At 42.4% G+C, this 24,333-nt stretch overlaps 1 protein-coding gene across 1 annotated transcript; it reads left to right on the forward strand.

Annotated features, from left to right (window-relative positions):
- Positions 1 to 1,817: 1,817 nt before the first annotated feature.
- Positions 1,818 to 23,501, forward strand: zbtb20 (zinc finger and BTB domain containing 20). The gene is made up of 4 exons (XM_079283701.1): positions 1,818 to 1,951; positions 17,072 to 17,218; positions 18,367 to 19,905; positions 21,777 to 23,501. The coding sequence occupies exons 3-4, from the start codon at positions 18,387 to 18,389 to the stop codon at positions 22,322 to 22,324; spliced, it is 2,067 nt and encodes a 688-aa protein (XP_079139827.1). The 5' UTR covers positions 1,818 to 1,951; positions 17,072 to 17,218; positions 18,367 to 18,386; the 3' UTR covers positions 22,325 to 23,501.
- Positions 23,502 to 24,333: the final 832 nt, after the last annotated feature.

Consider the following 24,333-nt stretch of genomic DNA (forward strand, 5'->3'; position numbering starts at 1 on the left):
TTGAGCCGTGTTAATCGAGCGGGATATCTCAAACTACGGATCCGGGAAGGCGTGCACCACACAGATACACACGAGACGTTCAGTCCGTGATCCTAAAAAAGGGACACAATTCTGACTTTTAATGAACATTAAAAGCATCTTTGAAACGTGCCTGGTTGACGGATTCGCAAAGCAGCGCATTAAGGCCGGTGGCGGTGTTCCTACGGTGTTCCTGGTTAATGTAGGTCAAAGCAGTGACGGAAGGGTGTCCTCCGTTGAACCCGCTGTATTAATCCACATCGCAGTCCTGCAGATGGCGCGCACAGCCAACTGAGTGCCCTGGGTGCTCACACAACTATATATCCCCGGAGCTTTTTCAGCTCGAGCGATGGCGATTGTCTGAAGCGACACCTCTGTCTGCCCCTGCAGCTGGAGAGCTATGAAAGTTCAACAGTGCAGTTTTTCCACCCAAAAAAAAAAAACCATAAATAAAAGAGCTTTTCGCAGGTTTTAAAACGCGCCGCAGCTCACGAGCCAGGACGTTTCATAAGACGGGTTGGTCGAGCGTAACCTCAGTTGACCTCTTTGTCAGTTCAAGCTTGTTTTTTTTAAAGATGCAGAGCTGCTTACACAGAACATCCTGTACCCGGTATACCAGAATCACACTCATGAATAATATAGTGAAAGTATCTATTCGACATTACCATCCGCGTGGTTCATTATTCTGATCTGAACTACAGACAAGCGTGTGCGTACACACGCACACCTGTCACTGTCTAGACAGGGAGGGGGCATTAAGGCGGTGGGTGCGGGGGGGATCCCTCATGACCCATTAGGCTACTGCCTTATTCTGTGCCCAACCAGAATATATCTCAAGGCGTTGGATAATGACAAAAAAAATCAACAACAACAAGAGAAAAAAAAGCAATCGCTCTATCAAATCTGATTGGCGGGCTGAACCGACTCGAATTTTTTTTCCCCCGCTCGCAAACTCGAGGTCAGCTCGGGACGTTAAAAAATAAATAAATGAGAAAATAGAAATGCGTAGAAAGTAGAAGACATGGCAGACAATCTAGCTTGTTGGTGGCGGGGGTGATTGACGGCGCTGCCGTCCAATGAGAAGCTGCGGCGCAGGTGGCTCACTGTACTGGCAGAGACGGTGTCCAATGCAAAGTTCAGACGCATGATGGACACATAACTGACAATTCCCCCGTCCTTTTGATCCAGACTGGGGATAGATTTGAGTTCATTCACAATTGTGAACGCTGATATATTGAACAGCAAGCGTCGGAGCCCGCACAATAAAAAGACATAGGCTAAAAACGACACAATAACGGTTGGGTATGTGGTTAATATGCACGCTTTTTGGGGCGCGAGATCGCTGGGAACCTGTTTGAAACCTCATCCTTCACGGGATACGTTACGCACCGTGACCTCCATTTATACAATTACTGCGTTGCTGCTCTGGCAGGAGCAAACTTAAAACACCTCGAGTAGGAGGAACATTACTACTACAACTACTATTACTATAACTCCCACCACTTCCACAGAGACATAATGGAGCCGGTTTCACCGTCCCACTGTGCTCCCTGCGATTGGGGCACAATAATGTTGACGGATTTCTGATCCAACCGAAGACAGTGCACTGTTCTTCCAATGGCAGCTTTAAGTGAAAGGCGTGCCTGCCTGCCTGCATGCATGCCCCCCCTCCTCCTCCTCCTCCTCCTCCTCCTCCACCCCTCAAAGTACTCGATGTATAGTTAAAAAATGGGAGGGCACACTTGAACCGAGCTGCTCTATGAAGGTAGGCTGCAGCGTGTGTTTATTGATGAGATGAAAAGAAGATGGAAGTGAGAAATGAAACAAAGTAAAGGAACATATTAAAAAAAAAACTATACGCGCTTCGTCGGGGGAAAACAGGGGGAGCCGTGGAAACGCTGTCGCCACTTTTTGAACGAGCTTCGAAGTACAGGTAAGAAATTTAGGAAAAGTAGGAAAAGGGATGGGTCTTTACACTATCTATAACGCAATTATTACAGGGGAGAAATTACAGCAATTGTCTGTGTAAGAGGGGAAAACCTGCTCGTAGACTTTCGGGTGATGTGCATGAAATACCGCGGACTTCCATGTAGTTGTGGCTGGCTTTACCAACCACATATTAAGCTCTAGATAATCGAAAACTTCCTTTTTTAGAGGATTTAAAACATTCAATAAACGTGACGCCAGCGTACGATATGAAATGAAACGAGTCCCTCATGTTACGGGGGCTCAGTTTTGCATGCCAGAGGTTTTGTTGTCCGTTTATATTCGACTACAAAAAAAAAAAAAAAAAAAAAAAAACGCGCTGCCCTGGCATGACGCAAGTTTCCCCATCTGTCATTATTCTCTCAACATGCCCCTTTACCTTTAGCCCTTTACTTTCGCATTTGCCCGCGAGCCGCACAGGGGACACTTGAGGACAATACTCTGGGCAAACTGTGTTCACAGGTCAGATTCTCTGAATCAAAAGCCTCAGCGATGCTCGCAGGCTGCTTGTTCACATTTCACACACTGTGAGCCCGGAACAACTGTAGCAGCCGACGTGCGCATTTGGCTTTTAGGTCAGTTATTTGAATCAAGAGGAAACCCGTTTCCTTATCGCAACGGACCACTACAGCATCGCCTCGCTCCGAATCTATTTCTAAAATACATTTCAGTTTGTTGAAGTTGCCGGAAAGAGAAGGGGTTTCGACGTTTTTGAAATACATAGCAGCGGCTCATGTACAGCGCTTGTACTCAGACAGATGTCTAGCCTACATTTTTTATGAATTAATATCAATACGGCGTGGTATTTATGAGATGGGGTTACATTAAGATATGCTCAGCAGGCGGATTGGGGGAGGCATGGCTAATATTTTGTCTGAAGGTAAAACAATACCGCAGGTTCAGTTGAGCGGAATCACAACTAAATCCAGTGGGACTCTGGGCTGGATTCTTTTTGGTGCCATGTTTCCCCAAAATGAATGATCTCGGTAATGGTCGCAATCCGCTTTTATTCCGAGCCTACAGTTCGTGAAAATGTTTGCGATGTGAGGATGTGTTTTGGGAAAGGCATGGCCTAGATATGGGGCCATGCTCTGGTGTAATTAAAGTTGCAGGAGGCGCTTGCTGCGTGTCTTTTGAGACAATTTGTTGCAAAATATTCATGGGCAACTCGTGATTCCTTTGCTCTTGCTTATTAGATGGCACTATAGAGGCGCTTATCCCTTAAATAAAGTTAAAATATGTCTGTGTATGTTCCGCTTTTGGCGCCATTAAAAAAAATAAATGGAGCAATGACTACCCAAAATTCACAGAAAGGGCCACTGGGAGTTAAGCCGGAGGAGCATGTCTTGTTCTTTTGGGCTCCATCTATCCGTGCGAGATCGTGCGCGTCTGTCTGTGTGTGTGTGTGCGCGCGTGCACGTGCCTGCGAAACGGACAGAGTGTGCTTGCGTGCGTGTGTGTGTGTGGCAAACAGATGTTGTCCCAAAGCGCTTGGCTTTGTCAGATAAAGAGAGTAATACAGCGTGTTCTTGTGCCTATTATCAGCGATGCTTTCTACAATACGGCATGTCTGATTATAGGCTCGCCCTTACAGCCCGAGAAGTTGTGTGTGGGTATCGAGCTTTGCATCAATGCACATGTCGGAGGTCGAGTCTGGTGTGGTCACCGCTGTTGACGTGAGAGGACGCAGGTTTCCACACACAGGAAGGCCGGTCCCGGGTTTGACACATGGGGAGGCTGCACGAGAGCGCAGCAGCGCAGCTCCGGTCTGTGTGGATGTGTCCCTGTGTGTATGTGTGGGTTGTTTTAGCACATAATTGTGCGTTCAACCCTTCTCACTTGTGTTGTGATCACCCCCCCCCCCCCACCCCCCGCCTTCATTCACAATATCTTTCCACAACTTAAATGGGCTGCGATCCTATAGGCTTGGTTATGTAATTCACGCTGCACTGGATCGTTTGTTTTCTGAATGGATACATTGGGAGAGCTGCACGTGCAGCCCGGTGTAGCAGAAATCCGACGTTACACTTTGATGTAAGATTTTCAGCTATGGGCATGATTATCTGCACTATGAATTGGAGCATATTGATTGACAGGCTGCATGTGGGTGAGTGTACAAATGATATTGTCACAGAGCGTATACACCGGTTGGAATACCCTTCATCTGAAAAGAAACTCCACACAAACTTAATACCTGTATTTTTGGACATTTCATTGTTTGAGGAATTAGAGGGTACTTGTCTTGTGCGTAAGTGAGCTCTTATCACGGCTTGATGTAAAAAAAACCTCAGTTTTTATCAGCACAGAGAGGTGTACAGTGCTGAAAGAGAGACAGCCAATATGTGCGTTGGGAGTGTTTGTAGTCCAGAGTATCAGGCGCCCAGTTTCATCTCTGTCAAGTCACTAATGAGTAGATATATGTATATATTCCACATGTACATTAATATTCACAGTGTTTCAGCCATCGCCATTTGCCAGCTTTCTGTGTCACGGCTAAAACCCACCCATGACTAATGAATATTTAAGAGCATGTCTGCAGACCAAGGAAAGTCATTATTGTATGAAGAAGACCCAGCAGATAAACTGTAGACCTCCTCACGTGAAGGCTGGGGGCTGGGGGGGTCAGTTAATCCACACTCTGCAATCAATCCCAATTTCCTTTTGGCTTCACCATCCTTCACTCGTCCTCTGTTCTGGAGCTCTCTCGCTCTCGCTCTCTCTCTCTCTCTCTCTCTCTCTCTCTCTCTCTCTCTCTCTCTCTCTCTCTCTCTCTCTCTCTCTCTCTCTTCACATTCAGCCATTTATTATTGACCAACAAACTCACACAATGTGTCCACAGCATTCAATTTTGAAATGTTTCGAGCTGATTTAGTCACCCGTTCGCACATTTCTCCCACCAGATTATTTGGGTTTGCTCAAGTGAAAATGTGTAAGGAAAAATGCTGTACGAATGTAATGAGTGCTTCTTTGGAAGGGACATATAACAATCATCTTGTACTGTACTTGCACACAGATGGCAGGTCAGTATTCCAAATAATTTTTTTAAGCGCATGCGAAGGCACTGTTGCCCAAATAGTCAAGATAGAGACGTCTCTCTGACGCCTCTGCATTGCCACATTTGTGGTTATTCCTTCACCAGGCTTTTACCAGGTAATTGTGGTGGCACATATACCTAAATATTTAAATGTATAGATCCATGTTCATTGTGTCGTTTGAACACAACTCTCTTGAAAAGGTTTTTAGGCGTTGGTGTGCTTTTTGGACAGTAAAGGACGGGAGAGGTGCGAGAGAGCATTTCATATCGGCCATGAATGGAATTCACCTCAATCCACTATTTGTTTTGCCGCATATTTCATTTTAATATAACTAATAATTCAAATTTAGAAAATTTAAATTTGGTTGCAAATTTAAGAATACTGGCAATGTAATAATAATTAAAAAATTAATTCTTGCATGAAGCACCGGTGGACCCTTTTACAGATGAAGTTAAATTAATATTGTAATCCGTAATTCTAAGCAGGGCATTTTACTGTAGTGTAACAAAAGACATAAAAAAAGAAAAGAAATATGCACTTGAGTCCATCTTGGCACTTTGTCTACCCCAGTTGAACATATTTGGCAGCCATTTTGGGAATGCAACAGAGATCCATCGATATAACGAGCCACTTTGTGGATTGCATCCAGAATGTCACAGCGCTTGTTAACTACGTGGCCTTTTTTTTGTCTCAGACAGTGTTTATCCCTTTCCCCTCCTTTTCTGTTCCCGCATAATTCTCGTCAGAAGAATATTCCCCCACGGAGCAAAACTAATCTTTGATGTGATTGCCAACTGAGACGGTTTTCAGGTGCACACCTTAAAGTTATTGTTGGGTCTTATAATGAACTACAGTGTAGCCTTTAAGCCTTGAATAGACTTTCAGGTTAAAGATTTGGTTTTGTTTAACAAGAACTCCTAAAGTTTCTCACATGATGTTAATTGCAAAGACTGCTGCTTTAATACTGCATTTGAGTCCCCAATTACCATGACGACCCTAAAATAAAACCTTAGATACCTCTTAAGCTTCAGCCTTATTTTACATCAAAGATGTCATACGTTTTCATTTTCCTCATATCTCTTGATCATAATCAAATACAATCAAATGAATGACTAGCTAACTCCGCCTTGTTTTTGTTTTTTTGCAGCTATAAATGATTGGCTAGTTGGCTCCTGGCCGACATAACGTGCTTCCCTTCACATTACACTTTTAATTTTTTTATTCTTGAAAATACTTATAACACAATTTCAAAACCTATTGAGAATGCATCCAAGTCGCCTTTGTAATTAAGGAGAGACTTTCCCCTACAGATGCATAATGCAACACAGAAATGCTGTTACAAAGATTGATGGCGATTTCCTTCCTGGAAAATAATATGCCTTGTTTGAGTGGAGGGAAAATGTATCTGGTTTATTGATGATCATTTTGCCATGATAGAAATATTGGGCAACCAGTCAGTTATGCGTATACATATTGCTTAAAACGGTTATATGTCACATTTGTGAAGACAATACCTTAATTTGTCAATTCATCGAGCAGGGATTTTCAAAATACTTATACACTCCGCCTTTTAGTAAATTGGCAGCAAACCCAATGACTTTAAGAGCATGCAGCATACAGAAAACTGACAAACAACAAACTTGAAATCATGTGGGTTTTATTTCAGTTTTCAAAAGGACTTTTGTTTTGGAATCTCCCCTCCCTGCAAGTATCACAGGAATGTGTAATGAAAGCACACATTGAGGCTAAATATGTATTTGTGAATGTGCCACAGCTTTTATTCTGTTCGAAAACTTCATAAAGTCCTATGAAACACTGGTAATATCCTTGTGCAACATTGTTGTTAGGATTACTTTAAAAAAATATTGCCAAAATATGTGTGCACATCCCACATGGAACAGTTGAACACGCACTGGCCCCAGGGTAAGCCTGTTGTGTCATTCTTCAATGTTTACAGATACATTTGGTTCAGCGGCCAAATTAATAGCCTATTGTTAAATGTAACTGTCATAAACTGCTGTTCTGTAAATTACAGCACGTACAGTACAAATACAATCCGGTTGTGGGTGTAACCATGTGTTTCCATTACTTTTGATAAAATTGCTAACAGACTCTGGATTCCTGCTCCTTTATGTTTTCAGGGCCGGTTTTAAAGCTTTTCATTAAAAGTCATCTGTTTGAGGAACTTGAACCGGAGGTTGTTTTTACAACAAGGACAAAAGTGTTTGTTTTGTTTTGTCTGTTTTTTTAGATCTATGCAACCTGTTGTAATCATGTATGTTTGAATACACATTTATATTTGCGTGACTGAAGGAAGCATTTGAACCTAATTTGCATTTGTTCTTGTTAAACACACAGGCAGGCCCAGGCATTTAACTGATGTGAAAAATGTATCCTGGATTCTAATAGCCAAGTTGTTTGCCAAGGTGCATGCGCGTCCTCAGTTCACCCTGCTACCCATGTGGTTTTCTACAAGTCATGGTGAGATCACTGCCTAGTTGAAGGAGGGGGGGGGGGGGGGGGGGCTATCTAAAGAGGGTTTAAGAAAAATGTAGAAAGTAAGTCTTCAGTGACTTTTAAACCAGTTTTAGAGAATAAGCGGCGTGTATTCTCTGAGTCTATCTTGGCTTCAGGAAGACTTTTTTAAGCCTCGTGCCAGTAAACAGCACTCACAGCAGCCAAACTAGGATCGTGCACAGTCTCTTTCAATGTACATCGGTATGCACTGTGCAATGGGGAATTATTTACACAATAGTGGTTGTGTTGGGTTTCATCACAAAATGAAAATTCTTGGAAGTATTTCCACAGAATCTAAGGTTGTTTTTTAAATTTTATTTTCATTGACTCAGTCATTCGGGGTTTTTTTTTTTTTCACTGTCATACAGTAAAGAATTTTCTTTTTAAATATTCATTTTTATTGCAGAAATGAAAGGGATTTCTGCTCTGATACTGTCGGCATTGTTTATTTCCCTGACAATGACCTTGTTAAGACAGATTTCAAAATAGACTCCCTTTATGAAGCTGGAAACCTTCATTAATTTGACAAATACCTTATTATGGAGAACTCTTGTGTTCTTAGACTGTTGGTCCACGTGGTGCAGGAACACAGACAGAATAAAACATGGACTTGGTCTCCGTGACGTGACCCGTAGGTTTCTGAAGAGCCGTTGTGAAGCTCAAAGGGTGCTCTGACACCGCCTTACTCCCACTAATCCAAAAATGGGCCAATAAGTGCACCGTTGGTCGAGCTGAGGCGGGCCCAGGTGACGGCAGCAGAGGAGACAGCAGCCACGCCCTTAGTTATGCCTATCTTTAAGCCTTGATCAAATTAAAACCGGTTAGTAATATAAAAATTTGGGGATATTAAAATGCATGTCTATGGAGATTGACCCACAAGTGAGCATTTGAGGAGCTGCAGTGTTTGGCACTTCCACCGTGACTTCATTTCTCGGGAATTAAAGGTGCAGCAAGAGCGCGTGTAACCTGTTCAACAACAAACAAATGGCAAAGCAATGTGTCCGATCAAATCAAAGTTGCTGGTCTTGTTTCAAAAATACGTTTAAGGTTAAAAGTGATTCAGATGACTCTAACATCGACTCTCGTTCATACCACCTGTGTAACGTTTTCAGTCCAGATGCACTCCATGTGTCGCGTTTCAGTGCTTAGTACACCAATGTAATATTAATGGCACTCAGAATAAAATACTTTGTGGCAGCTGCTATGTAAACTAACATTAAGCATGTTTTTTTTCTTTTATAATTTCTATGAGTCAATGACATGAATGCATTTTAGACTGAATGCCTTTCGTAGCCTTTGACTCCAGTAGGCTGTGCTGCTTGCTGATAACTCAAGGTCCATTAATTCGCTGGATGTTATTTCATTCTTAGTCCTGTTCACGGTCATTTCAACGTATCTCAACATGCATTTAGAGGAAGGAAGGGCAACACCCTGGGCAGGTCACTGGGCTAACACACAGACTGACAATGGTAGCAGCAGCTAGTCATTGAAGGGGTTTTGCTTCACGTTCAAACCCCTGTTGCTCAAAGAATACTAAAAACATCTCAACCCTCCTCCGCTTACCAATCCTACAATGACACCAAAAAATTACGAAGAAGCAGCACATTCATGCGTCGTGATTTTTATAGGAATGTTACCCGAAACGACTGAGGATCTTAGGTTACACTCAAGGCCTTGTGGGCTATAGATTCTTACCATCAAGGACAATAAATCTGCTACATTCAAAGAAGCCCACACTGACCAGCAATTCATGTGCATTAGCGAGGCCAACAGGCCAGATGATTGTCATAAACGGAGCTGATGGGCGACCGTGTTGTCTCTCCGCTTTGTGCTGTGGGTTGACTCTGAAGAGGAGACAACCTCAACTACACCAACATACAATCGTAATAGGTTTGAATACCGAAAATTAGCTAGTAGTAGCCTCCATGACGAAAACACCGAAGGCCTCCCTTTAAAAGCCCAGTCTATGTCTTTGCAACAGAGAAAGGAATACGTGATCAGTGTCGGTATTTGATGTGCAACTTATAATATACTATAGAACGAGTATAAACACATTGCACATTTCCTCTGCAGTCATTCGTGAGCTCTGTGAGTAATATAAAGAGAAGGCCCACACAAGGTAACCTGCCTGCAAAAGTAATTTGCAGCAGAATTTGACACAAAGTGCAGCCTTAAATTAGAAAAAAAAAGTAATTTACCACCGAGTGTAATTTTTGAAAATATTCCTAAAAATGTTGACACACCAATTTACAGTTTTTCTCGACACTAACGCACAATGAACTTGCTGATCGATATAGTATGGATAAATGTGGCTCATGTGAAGCTTCTAAGCAGTGTTACAAGTTGGTGTTTTTATACGTTATTGCAACTTTATATGTGTCACTTCTTGTGTCAGTATGTGTGAGTTTTTGGGGCTGCTGTGAGGTAGTTTTCTCCAAAGATGCAGTTACTGAGTAACAGTGTGTCTTGCTTACAGCATTCTTTGGATGTAGTTTGTAGATTTGCAAAATGACTCTTACCTGTTATACATGCTGATACTTTCTATAGATCGCTGACCTTATTGTTCTTGTTGAAGCATTTATTTCATGGGGCCGTTCAGTCTGTTGCACTGTATATTAGGAACATTTTAATCCGCTCATATTTCTAGATAATAGTTTGTCTTCACTAGAATGTCTCTGACCCCAAAAAGGTTGAAATCTTGATTTTATTAAATTTTTTCCTTTGGGCCTTTCTCTCATTTCTTGTGAAATCCTGTAGTTGGCTTGCTTGACACATTTGTCTTGTGACACAGTATTGTATGGATAACGTTTCCTAATGTGGCTCGATTGCACCCACTCCCCATTAGATTAACAGAAAACTTTACCCTCCGTGCCAACTTTTGTTCATTTCAAACCGCCCGGCTGTAAATTCAAGTCAGAATATCTAACTTGTATTGCTCAGCTGGCCTGCAGACCAGCCTGGACCGGTGAAAGTGTGTATAGGGCACTCGCGTGGTCGGCTGTGTTTCAGTGTGTCAGCATTACACTTTTAGATATGTCAAGTGACCTGACGAGACATATGTACTCTGTATTTACAACACAACAGCCTGCCAAACTAGAAATACACTACAAAGTGCTAACACCCGTACGGCCCAAAATAAGCACAGAATATCTTGTCTTAAGTCATCTGGATTTTATATCTGTAGTTGGAGACACAGTGTGTTGAAGGTCTCCGTAGTTTACCTGAATAATGCTACAGGCTGAAGAAGTATGTTACATCGTGAAACCTTTTTTTTTTTTGCTAAATTGTACATTTTCCTTTGCTTCTGCGTCGTTAAGAAGCAGCATGTTATCAGCTGTTTTGTGTTTGGCGATCCTGTTTAAAGGCAAGTTGCCAGATTCTGGGAGAGAGGCTAGCTTGCTGAGCCCTTGAAGCACAGGCCGGCTAACAAACAGTGCAGAGGTTGTGCTGAACTGCTTAGAGCGCCCTGCTGCATTTGTGAAAGTTCAGCTCTGTGCTGGACCACCTCGACAGCATGCTGGTGAAACACACGGTCCAGAAGTTCTCCGGCTGATCGCATTCACCTTCGCGAATGGGGAAATAATGAAGTAGTTGTTGCTTTAATCAGATTTGGAATCTTATTCAATCGCAGGGTCGCTTGATGTACAACATGTATGAGGCAGGACAGGCCACGTTGTACAATGTGTGGAGAAAAATATTCTATTTTCATTCCAATTGTCATCACATACATAACACATTACATCAGAGCGAATGTCATAACCACATTGATATAATTCACATTTTCAAGACCACACACACTGAATAACCAGTTTGCTCTTTTGTCTTCTTTGTTGTTTATTCTGTTTCGTCTCTCGAGTGACAAACGTAATATGAACCTAAACATTTTCAGAGGCTTTGCTGTAAGCTGTACTCTGCAGTGTTTTGTAGCAGAGGTTCCACACTATCCTCTAATCACTCAGAACACGACATCTTTGTCCCGTTTTATCTCCCAAGGACATGAAGTGAGGAGAAACTTTGTTTTCTCTCAGAGATATAAAGGTGCTACAGCAACACAATTCTCGTGTTGCGATCGTGCTTGCTTACGTACAATCCAGGCATAAATAGAGGCATGAGACCACAGGCAGTTGAGTAGATATCTCCTGCCAAGCAGAATTATTGAACTCGCCTTTCTCATGATACACTAGTAATAGACAGAGAAGTCCTGAGCATCTTTTGTAAGTTCATGAAGATCTCTCAATGGCCCGCGAGGCCCTTTTTTTTTTCTTTTTTTTTTGGAGAGGCAAAATGTCCTCGACGTGTGTAGTAGCTGTAGAGAGGCAGTTGCTGTGGACACTTGAGCCGAAATGATAACTCTTGAATTTAGCATTATCTGCTTCGGGGGTTAGAGGTGTTTTGGAGACTATCATATGAGTAGTCAGGTGATTATTTTTGGTCAAATGCTCATGAACAAAAGCACAGTCATTTGCCAGTTCTGAGATATTTCTTAAAAACGTCCTTTCCAGCTCCAAAGTGAGATACTGCCTTTATAATTGTAATGGCTGTGAGCCAGCAGTGGCTGTTTGTTTTTTGCTCTCTGTGCTCCTTCTTTTTTTTTTGGAAGCTCTAAAATACAGTGACAGTGATGGCACTGATTCATGAAAGTTTGTGTTCCAGCAAAAGTATATTAGAAAGTAGATTATCCTCCCATCTGCAAATAGACAAAGGATGTGCTATGGATAACGGGTGGCGGTGGTGGGTGTGTTGTTGTTGTTTTTTGACAGAAAATGACGAAGTTGAACAAGCTGTCCTGTCAAAAAAATATTTAAACTGTCCTTTACTTGTGTCGTGGGATTGTAGTGTGCGCTGCTATTTGTTTGCCTGAGGAATTTATTTGAAAGCCGCACATCCTGTCACATTGAGATTCAGTCGGACTGAATGTGTGATCACATTGATCTGCTGTGCTATTTGAGACATTTTAGTGGCAGGAAATAAACATGAACAGTTAGATTCAATTTATGGCGACTATAAAGAGTTAACAGTTCCAGATAGTGTGTGTGCGTGATGCACAGAAATGCACCAACATAATACAGTTATTCAAGCAATCTGGATTGAGCGGTGGCCATACCATTACGCTGGCACTCTGTAATTACTTCACAGTGCTTCCACCAAGTAGAGAGTATTCACAACAGGGGGAAAAGAAAAGATTTGCCAATTGATGGAATGTGATTTTACAGAGTTTTGCATATTTCTTTAAACTGTCCCTGGTGGCGAGCTTGAAATCGAAACTGTATTTTGAAGGGAGAGTCACTGTGTTGTAGGTGAATGGCCAGTTCAAAGTACAGCAGCAGGACGTCTTGTGTCGAAATTTGTTAGGACAACACCTGGTTCACGTGTCATTCATACACGTTATGAGTACCATCAGACATTCAGACACATTTCAAGAATATTTCGTTGGTGATGTTACACCTAAAATTCCAGTGAAATGAAGAAGGAAGGAAGGAAGAGTGAAAAAAGAAGAAAAAAAATCTTGGCTCAACTTGTCAAACAGCCTACGTGCTTGTTGATGATTCTCAGTGACTGCTATAAAGGCAAATCAATTAAATTGTGAGACTGTGGGGTGTTTTCTTCTGCTTCTCCTGAAGTGTGTGTGTGTGTGTGTGTGTGTGTGTGTGTGCGTGTGATTTAGGTGCATACCTTACCTGTTAATTGCTTCGCAACGTTATGGACGAACACTCGAATGCAATAAGAGACACAGTGCTCTAAATTACTCGGATTCAATCAGCCAACACATTGTTGGGCTGAGATGAATATTTCGTGACCTAAAAAGAATAATTTTGAATTGTCAGACGGAACCCGCGACACAATAGCATTACCTGAGGAGCAGTTGTTTTATCAGAGGAGTGAACTGAACGCGGTGTCGTCATTGAACTTGAATTATCACTTGTCAGACGGACGCATCACTTGATTGCTGCTTAGTTCCCGGTGTGCCCGCCACGACATTTACATTGTTTACTAAATCGCATTAGATCACGTATCCAAGCCATACTATTAAAGTATGATTTCTGCTAGTTGATATATGCTAATGCACTTGGGCTAAATGGATCATTGCAATTAATAATTACAACGTTGGACAGCGACGGTTAAGCAGCAGAGATTTCAAACAAACTCATAAATGACTATTAATTAGATGTAACACGCAACACTCTTGATAATGGCAAATCTGCATCAGATTCACTGAGGTGCTGTACGCACATGCATGGACATGAGCTTTTTCACAATGCCCCGTGGCCCTTTTGTCTCCAGATTTAAATGCATCAAGAGCCCTGAATATATGCTTGTATAGTGTGTGTTGTAAGCAGTATTTGCATATTCAGGATGTATATTATTCACATGGCTGATACTGCTCCTTTCATAAGCACGCCTCTTATGTCTGTCCTCAACCCCATCCCCCATCTTCCCATTTTAACCCCCCCCCCCCCCCCCCCCGACCCCCCCTTTGATTAACTAATGTCCGATTCGATGCAGCGTATTTCATGAGCTTGTCACCTAATACAGGCTGCTGATTAACCTGGAGTCTGGCTGGTGAAGTTGCAATCCTCATCTCCCTGTCTTCATTTTTTTTCTTTCTCTCTTCTTCTTTTTTTTTACCCACCCTCTTCCCCCCCCACACACACCCTCCACCCCTCCTCAGTCTTTGTTGTGGCGGCAGCAGCAGAGCATGCATTGCATTGGCGGTCTGAAGCATTGTGTCTGATTTCCAGCAGACAAACTGACCTCTGGGGATTTATTGACAGCAAACTCCACAGAGGCAGACACAGAGCTGGGAGCATGGAGAGGCAGCCAGAGAGGGAGGGAGGGTCTTGGGGAAGGTTTGTAAGGGGGGGGGGAGAGAGGAAGGTGGGAAGGGAGAATGAGGGGGGGGGGGGCACACAGACGGAGAGACAGACAGATGGAAGAAAAGACGGCGAGAGAGTTTCGACGTGATGAAACAGGAAACAGGTAGCAGCACACAGAGACAGAGATCAATGTGAGGAGGGGAAAATACACACCCCGATTTTGGTTGATTTAAAAAATGTGGTGTTTTTTTTCTTTTTTGGTGGAGCATTTGGAAGTGAAAGAAAATGGCTGCCTCCTACAAGGATCTAATTAATTTTGAAGGATCATCAGCCCCTTTAGTCCAAGGCAGGGTACAGGAGGGAGGGAGGGAAGGAGGGAGGGGGAGAGGGGGGGACAGACCCCTGGGCTGATTAGAATTCACTGCAGGTAGGCGCTGGCTGCTGCTCACCCACTGTGTCACGGCTAAAATGGAATCACTGTTGTGAGTGGCAGTCTGGGCAACTGAAGCCTGCTTCTCTTGGCCTGCTCCCTTTGTTGCCCGCATTCACCTCACTTTACCCCGTAGGCAGGTGGATTTACATGTCTGGCTGGCCAGGAAAAGCCAGAGAGGGAACATACATGTTTGCATTGTCTTACCAGTAGTCACGAAAAAAAAGAAGAAAAAAAGGCCCATGGCATGAGAATACAGTTACATCCAAAGTTAACCGGTGTTAGAAAAGAAAAGAAAAAAAGGTCAAATATTTGCCACAGTTATGGATTCAAGCATTTTGGCTCATGTTTGTGTGCAGTACTTTAAAGACAAGGCGTTAACCATGATATGTCTGTTGGTTTTCACGTCGACGAAGTACATTTTTAATTATTTCAGTGGCAGCAGTTAGGCTGAGGCAAAGGTTACACCTACGGGTGTTATGTTTAGGTATTAGAACTCATGTTAGGGTTTCAAGCTTATATTGAGGAGTGTAATACACCGGCTGAAGGTTGCTGTTAGAGTTTTATAGCTACGGTGTCGTTTTATAGATTCCGGGGTTAAGGATTTCACTGCATGATATATTTTCTGTCCTGACCAAGACGGAAGAACTAACCAGTGTGTGTGTGTGTGTGTGTGTGTGTGTGTGTGTGTGTGTGTGTGTGTGTGTGTGTGTGTGTGTGTGTGTGTGTGTTTAGTGCCAAAGAATGATCCGTCTCAGTATCGAGTGATCACCCTCTGCTGCTAGACACGCTATTACTTGTCTATATCTAATCAACAGATTTGTTAGTTGACAAGGACATTTCAAGACAGCGAGCGCATGTCTTACTGCCCGCAGTACTTCTCAAAGTGGGGCCTGTGGACACAAACCAGGCTGTGAGCACAGCTATTTCAGTTGTTACACTTTAACCCCTCGCCTCTGGTTTTCTCCCAGATATTCTGCGTCTCCATACTAAACTTTAGATGAAATCCTCATCTCATTCGACTATTTTAGAGGCCTAGTATCTATAACCTTGACACCTCCAGCAGGAAAAACACGCAGGTCACATGCTGAAAGTAACATGCTTTTTCATCTGCAGCTTTCACCGCAGTATCGCAAAGCGGGAGGTGTGTTCTCTGAAAGTATTCGGGATTTGTATCAGAATAATATGTGTCAACATTAAGGTAGAGGTCTGGTCAAATCCTAGCCTCGTTCTGTTCATTCAGCAACACACACTGTTGTTGCTGGCATTCCTCAGAGAGCACTTGATGTTCACGTTGTAGCCAGCGTGACCGCTGCGAAACATTCTTACTTTGTTTCAAAAAAAAAAATAGGTAAAGAGTGTCGGGTCACACTTGTAATTCTGAACCAAACTACAATGAATGATGAGTATTCCCACCCCAACACACAGAGAGTCATTTCCACGTACCTTTTTAAAGCTTTGTTGGTGGAAATATTTGACGGCCCTTTGACTCGTGTGGGACAAGCAAGAGAGAAAACGTAACGGCATCTTTCATTGCTTCAATGCATTTTTTTTTTCAGCTTGCCCGACCACAAGGTGGTCGTTTTTGTCTCCACTTTTGAGATAAAGCCTTTTGCATAATGATGTGTGTGTGTACAGTAGTAGAGCAATCGTGTGAGGCTTTCTGAGCATCACCAAACCAGCTCGTCACATGCTTGACGTTGTTGAATGCCTGTCTTGTGTTTTTCAATGAATGCCTTGTGTAGTTAGTAGCCGAGACTTTTTTTTTCTATTTTTACAACTTCTAATGTCTGCTCTATGTCTGTATTGGGCATTGTCTTGTTTAATTTGTAGATATGAAAATGAAAAAGAACAGAAAAATGTCCACACACAGGTGCTCTCTCTCTCTCTCTTTGTGGTGAGTGTGACTGAGACTTTCCCTGAAATATTTGCTCTGGTTAAATTTGTAAGGATGTTAGATCAATTTTCTTAGGGTGTGGTTTTATTTTTTTTGCCCAGCGGCACAGAAAACGGCAGAGAGAAGAAACTGGCTCTTACACCAATATTATTTTCAACCTTGATTTGTAATTGGTTGTCTTGTGCGCACAGGAACGTCCATTCATTCGGCTTTGAAAACTCTTCACACATCTGTTGCAGCGTGTCGGTGGAAGATTTTTTTTTTGTGTTACTGTGGATCCCGGTTCATTAAGGGAGTGGCAATATCGACGAGGCAGTATGTGGCATTAAGATTTGTCTTTGTCTTTTCTCTCCCCCTCCAAACACTGTGGCAGATCAACACATGATTTGGACAGAGAGGACTGACAGCCTTGCCTACAGCACCCGGCCTCTGATCAGCCATCACCACCAGCAAACTGAAGCTTGACCCGCACTTCATCACCAGCCACACAAACATCTTCGGAACAAAACGTCATCTAACTGTGAGTACGGGACTGCTTCCGTTTTCACCTTTACGTGTAAGTTGGAAATAACTTAGCACAAAGTATTAATGCTTGTTTCCCGCTAACACTGTTGCACTGTTTCTGCAGTACATTTGAGCAAAATTCTACTTCATATGGATAAATATATCTGTTACCAAATACGGTTTTATTGTTACCACCACTGTTCAATTTATTTCTGTTCGGTGTTCAACTGCATTCCAAATTATAAAGCAAGTATCAACATGTTCAAGTGTTTTCCCATATATACAGTTATGTGTTGATTAATTTCAACACCAATATGTTTTCATAAATATATTTCTTATTCATTGACAGACATAGTGTCATTTAATTACCTACAACATTTGGGACATGGATTTGTTCAGTTTCCAAGATCAAAATGAGGAGATTTATCTTTAACAAAAGGGGCTGTGTTTAATAATGAGTCAAATAAGGTCAACCACTTTAATTAAATTATACTCAAGAATGTTTATGTGCAAAAGAAATTCATTTTACAGCAATTATGGAAACCCTCAATTTGCATAAAAACGACACTTTCCACCTCTCCAATTTATATTGAGGTTTTCATTTTCACATCTAACTGGGAAAGAAAAGCATCTTAAGTTATCTTACACGCTGATCAGTGTATTCCTAGGATAGTTAGGAAGCGCCATCACAGCGAACACATGGCTAACAAAAGAGACCTGTTGTCATCTAAGCCCAGTGCACCACCTACTGGTGGTTGCAGGGATTTCAGGAACACACATAGAGAAACTTGTAATAATTAGATGGGAACCATCTTAATTGTCGTTCACCATGTTTCTCAACCACGATTTCAAGAGACACATTTAATTGAGGTGTTGAAACTGAGACTGGCGTGATTAGAATTACAGTATCAGTATTAATATCGCTGTTCACATATTTAATTGATTGCAGTACTGTGACCTGGTTCTGTTACATAGAGTATATTTGATTATTCAATTACATGGTTTTATTCCTCCTAATATATCACTAATACTGTAAACCAAACATATAAATATAGTGTTGTTATAATACTGTAAACTCCTTCACTTCATTATTACATCCAGTTGAATAATGTAGTGATCGTGTGTCCGAGTTTTTAAGTTCACTGTGTTGCGTCCTGCCCGCAGGTGACATCAGTTGCAAGGGGATGACCGAGCGCATTCATAACATCAATCTCCACAACTTCAGCAATTCTGTACTTGAGACCCTCAATGAGCAGCGCAACCGTGGGCACTTCTGTGACGTGACTGTTCGGATCCATGGAAGTATGCTGCGAGCTCACCGGTGCGTGCTGGCTGCTGGAAGCCCCTTCTTTCAGGACAAGCTGCTCTTGGGCTACAGCGACATTGAGATCCCTTCTGTGGTCTCGGTGCAATCCATCCAAAAGCTGATCGACTTTATGTACAGCGGGATTCTGCGGGTATCTCAGTCAGAGGCCCTGCAAATCCTGACTGCTGCCAGCATCCTACAGATCAAGACCGTCATCGATGAGTGTACCCGCATCGTGTCCCAGAATGTGGGCCTGGCCGGGCCGGGGGGCTTCCCTGTTATGCCAGGAGACTCTGGTCAGGAAACGCCCCGTGGCACGCCAGAGTCCGGCACCTCTGGGCCCAGCAGCGACGCAGAGTCAGGTTATATGCAAGCAACATCACAAAGCATGGACCGTGCATACACATCACTGTACTCCTACCCTGGCCTCACTCTGCAGAACGGCACCCGCGAGCGCCCCCTGTACATTAGCCCTATGTCGACAAATTACGATCCCACTCTAAGCACTCAGGAGGTCCAGCAATCTCAAGATCCGCCCTGGATGAACCGCATCCAGGAGAGATCTCAGCAGGTCGACCGCTTCATCTCCACAGCAGAGTCCACCCACTGCCGCAAGCAGCCCCGACCGGTACGCATACATACAGGAGGGATGCACATAAAGCAGGAGGCCGAAGACGAGCACAGCTGCTACGATAATTTGGACTGCCAAGACAACACGGACCATACTGAGGGTGTGGAGAGTGAATCCAAGGTTGAAAGTTTTGACTCAGGGGTGAGCTCCTCCATCAGTACTGAGCCAGATGCTATGGAGCAGCAGCCGTACCTGACGGGCTTTGGCCGAGATGGGGGCGGAGACGGTGAAGGAGGTCCAGTGCATATAGAAGTCAATGACTCGTCCCCAGAGCAAGTGCAAGACCCGGAGGACGAGGACACATCCCACAGCACTAGTGACAGTAGCATGATGCAGCCCCTGCCGAACTCAGTCATGTCCCAGAGACTGTCAAGTGCCCCGCACTACATGCGCCAGGCAGAATCACACACCAGCAATCTGAGGATGCCGCTCACCGTGACCAGCAATTCCCAAATGATGGGCACTGCTGGAAGCACCTTCTTGCCCACGCTCTTTCCTACACAGCTGAATAGAGACACCAAGCCTTTCCCTTACCTTCCTGGCCAGCAGCAAACCCAGTTTGTGGCCGTGCCGTCTCCTGCAATGCCATCATTCCCCATGACGGTACAGCAAGCGCAAGCGCAAGCGCAAGCGCAAGCGCTAGCGATGCAGCAACAGGTCATAGCAGGAATTGGTCCGGGGGAGAAGAAGCCCTATGAATGCACTCTCTGCAGTAAAAACTTTACTGCGAAACAGAACTTCGTCAAACACATGTTTGTCCACACTGGTAAGTCAGAATGTCTTATGTGAAGTAAAGTTGTTTTTTTATGTCAGTAGCTCTGTTAAATTATTTTATCATCCATCGTCAGTGTCGATAGTAGTTGCAGAAATACCTTTGAAATCTTGTTTGGTTCGTAGATGACAAACATTTAAGATCAGAGCTCTCATTTATGATCATGTTAAAGATGTTAAACATAACAATATTAGACAAAAGGGTATTCACTTTTATTCATGCTATTATTGCAATACATTGTATGTGTACCCAGGGTTTCAGGTGGTAGTTTGTTCACACTGAGTACAGTATACTTTGAGTATTAGTACATAAAGCGTATAGTATTAGTATGCTGTGTTTTTATACTGGGCACAGCCTCAATTTTGACATCCATTTGGTCACAGTTGACTAGTATTTTTATTATTATTTTCATCTGACTTACAGTGGCATTAGATTGCTCATGCAGCAGATCATTACACTGTGCACTGCTTTCCTCTCACACCGACAGCCTTATCAATCATGAACTGTGGAAATCACCACCACAGATAGAAAGAATTAGATATCATGTCATTAGAAGACTGCCGACTCAAATAGCCATTATTAATCATAAGAATCCATCGCGTGTCCAGAGCCAGCTATGACGGCCATTTCAAACTAGATTCCCCAGTTTCACTCCCACAGTTGTGCGGAGCAGAGCGATGGCGTATTGAGAAGGAAAGTCACTGATCGATCGGTCCCACGGGACGAGATCTCAACGTCTCGTGGCGATCAATGACGGATTACCTCTACTCGGTCTTGAAACAAATATCATTCAAAAACAAACAGGATGTCAGCATTATTTAGCTTAATATAGTATTGATGTCCCGATGAGATTACCATACATTTAATATATAATACATTTTTTTATTTCAGTAAAAAAAAAAAGTAATCAAGAGGTACTTTTGCAAATAATATTATAATAATATTCTATTCAATCTTCACATGGCACATCGATGATAGTGAGAAAAACCTCTGTCATTACAATAGAATGATAATTCCTAAAAATATAGATTTGTACAATACACGCTCAAAACGGCTAAAAGACAGTGGACGCACCAATGCATAACACACATGTGCAGCAGATGTGTCATTGGCTGCAACAAAAAAAGAGACAGCTTTTCCGTTGTATTGCAAATATATTAGCAAAATTAGCAAAGTATACCTGTTATGTATGTGCTAGATCTATGGTGTAACTGATCTGAACAGGTAAAGCAAAAAAAAGGAAAAACAGTAATAAAGTAAAAGTATAAAATATTGGCTTCATTAAATCAAAACAGGTAGCTTCACATTAATTCAGTGCAGCAGCAAACAGTAGATACACAGGACTTCATTAACCTGCATGATATAAATTGCCTATTCACAGATTTGTCAGTCTCTTCCTCTCCCTGTTTGTTTTACGCAATGATTAATACTTTAATATTTCACCGACAAGAATGTAATAATTATGTAAATTGAGCTTCCGGCTGAACAAATCAAATAGGAGCATAAATTATTTGGTTCGTGATCGTATAGGAATTAAAATTGTGAATTTCAAATTCCTCCTCGTAGTCTTTTCAGCACTTTTTACTTTTCATAAGATATCGAGGCGTACATGTTACCATTACTGCATCAGAGCTACATTACAGGACACCTTTTCTCAGGAAGCTATAGCATATAGCACATATTTGAGCACACTATCTGGAAGCTAATTCAGGTTTAATTAATCCCTGTGCTGGAGAAATGTACCACTGGTGTATTGAGGCGTCAAATGTTGCTGCACAAGTTCTTCCATATTTTGTCAACCTGATCCTCAAAATGTCTCCCTTCTTTCTCCCCCCTTAATGCTCTTGTCTTGCATGTACATCCAGGTGAGAAGCCTCATCAGTGCAGCATCTGCTGGCGCTCGTTCTCCCTGAAGGATTACTTAATCAAACACATGGTGACACACACAGGGGTGCGGGCCTACCAGTGCAGCATCTGCAACAAGCGTTTCACCCAGAAGAGCTCTCTCAATGTCCACATGCGGCTGCACCGTGGAGAGAAGTCCTATGAGTGCTACATCTGCAAGAAGAAGTTCTCACACAAGACCCTGCTGGAGAGGCACATGGCCCTGCACAGCACAGGCAGCACCATCACGGGGCTGTCGGGGAGCGCAGGCACCCCGGCCCCGGTCCCGGTCCCGGTCTCCATTCCCATGCCTATGGCTGTCCCTGAGCCTGGAGCTGGAGTGGTGGCCCTCGCCATGCCAGTCAGCGGAGGTGCTGGAGTAGGGGCTGGGGTTGGAACAGGAGTGGGTGTAGCTGCAGAAGCGAGCTGCCAAGAAGGGACCACCTACGTGTGCTCCGTCTGCCCTGCCAAGTTCGACCAAATGGAGCACTTCAATGACCACATGCGAATGCATGTCTCCGATGGATAAGTACTAATAGATAAACTTCTTTCAAAAAGAATGACAAATAAATGGCACTAGATTTTCCTTTTCTTATTTTGAGGTATGAAGAGTAATGAGTATAGACACTGGCACATTAAGTTTCCCCAAAAAAAAAAAAAATTATTGTTTTCTTTCTTTTTTTCTGTTATTCTAAAAGAAAAAAAAGATGGTGGCCTTAAGGCTTAGTAGTTTGATATTGATCTACTGGATGGATCCTAACTACAGGCCTCTAAATGTATGCTTTCCTAAAATATTGATTTATGTGTTGAACACTACCGAAAGGCCTACGAAAGAAACACATACACACAAACACACCTTTAGTGTAGATATGTCTGAATGAACATACATGTGCATATATGTTTGAGCGTTTGTGTATTTTGCTTGTGTCTGTCTTTTCGTCCCTGTGTGTGTGTGTGTGTGTGTGTGTGTGTGTGTGTGTGTGTGTGTGTGTACATTGCCATGAAACATTTATCATGGCAGTTGTGAACCCATACTGACCAGTTTGGAAACTATAGATGTCCAAGCTTACTGTGGTATAATTTACAACAACAATAACAAAAAAAAAAATCATCTGGGGTTGGGCTACATATTCCCTCTAAAAAAATACTGATGGTCACAAGATTGCCTTCTTCTGTAAAATAAAAAAAGGAGAGTAGTTAATTTGACACTGGGTTTTATTTATTCCTATGGTATTAAGGGATTATAATGCAGCTGTTGTCAAGGTACCAATTTCAATCATTTTACTGAAATGTAACTTCCTGTCGGTGGTGACAGGGACAAATATTTCTCACATGTTTTGTAATTGTTGTCCATGCATTTTGATGGTTAAGATTACGTTGACTAAATTAGGGTGTGTCGATGAGACAGTATTTGAGCAAAAATATGTTTCTTTTTTTCTGAAGTTTGGAGTTTAACTCATTTGCATACACTGCCACTAATATCCTAAAAGACTGTTAAGGCTAGTAGACCTCTTCCATTTCAAAACATGAGAAAAAAAGAAAGATTCTTTTGCTGATGTTTTTTTTTTTCTTTTAGCCTTTCACACTCACAGTTATGGCAGGCTGGCATATGCGACTAAACTCTCTCCTTCATAATTGCTGCTCCTCAACTTGCACCTGACTGTTAAGGGTTGCAGATTCAAATTATAACTTTAATTATTGTTATCGATCAGCCTACATGGTTGTAATTTGAGATTCGGATTATAATATTTGGGGGGGGGGGGGGGGGGGTTTAGGCTTGTTGTTGATTGGAACAAAGAGGGAGGCATTTAATTTGAATCAATCGGAAATAAATGCCATCCTGATCCTGAAACCCCTGCACAACCTATTCATTACTATTGCAAAGCTATTTCAGCAAGTGGGAGCTAAATGCATAACTCTTTATGTATTGGCTCCAATGGCAGCTCCAATGGCATGCAACGTGATGAAAGGAAATGCAGTCTCAACGCAAAACAAGTAGCTCTTTTGAAATCACACTGTTTCGTGATATACCACAAGTTGCAGATGGACTTTCTAGACGACAGTATACATTCCTGATTTTTCGAAACAAACCGAGACACAGCATGTACAGAATAGATTTGGAAGTTGGTGTGCAAAAGTTGTCATCCGTGCATCACATCACGTAAGGCTCATTTCTAATATTTGAATGGTTTTTTATTGCTTTTTATTCGAAATAGGACACACACACACACCCATGCAACTGCCTGCAACTGCAATCTGGAGGATTTGCTCATTCATGTGAGCGAACACCTTCGTAGTTGTATTGTTAAAAGAATAACAAACTGCATACAGCGGGTCTTAAAAAGACCTGCTGTAGATTCAAAAAAACAAAGTGCTACTTTGCACATTTTCTTAAAATGCCTGTGCTTAATATTTAATCATTTTCCTTAAATGAACTTCTATGATTTTCTTTTATTCAATTTCAAATTATTTTATTTTTTTTATCTTGATAAGTGGACTGCATTATTTTCTTGCATATATGTTGCACTGCTTAAACCA

Source organism: Melanostigma gelatinosum (assembly GCF_949748355.1).
Source record: "Melanostigma gelatinosum genome assembly, chromosome: 14".
Taxonomy (NCBI): Eukaryota; Metazoa; Chordata; class Actinopteri; order Perciformes; family Zoarcidae; genus Melanostigma; species Melanostigma gelatinosum.

Excerpts from the sequence above, each read along its gene's own strand:
- zbtb20 (XM_079283701.1), top strand. The coding sequence starts at position 18,387 with ATGACCGAGCGCATTCATAACATCAATCTCCACAACTTCAGCAATTCT. Across the intron at positions 19,906-21,776 it reads ACACATGTTTGTCCACACTG|GTGAGAAGCCTCATCAGTGC; the intron begins GTAAGTCAGAAT and ends ATGTACATCCAG.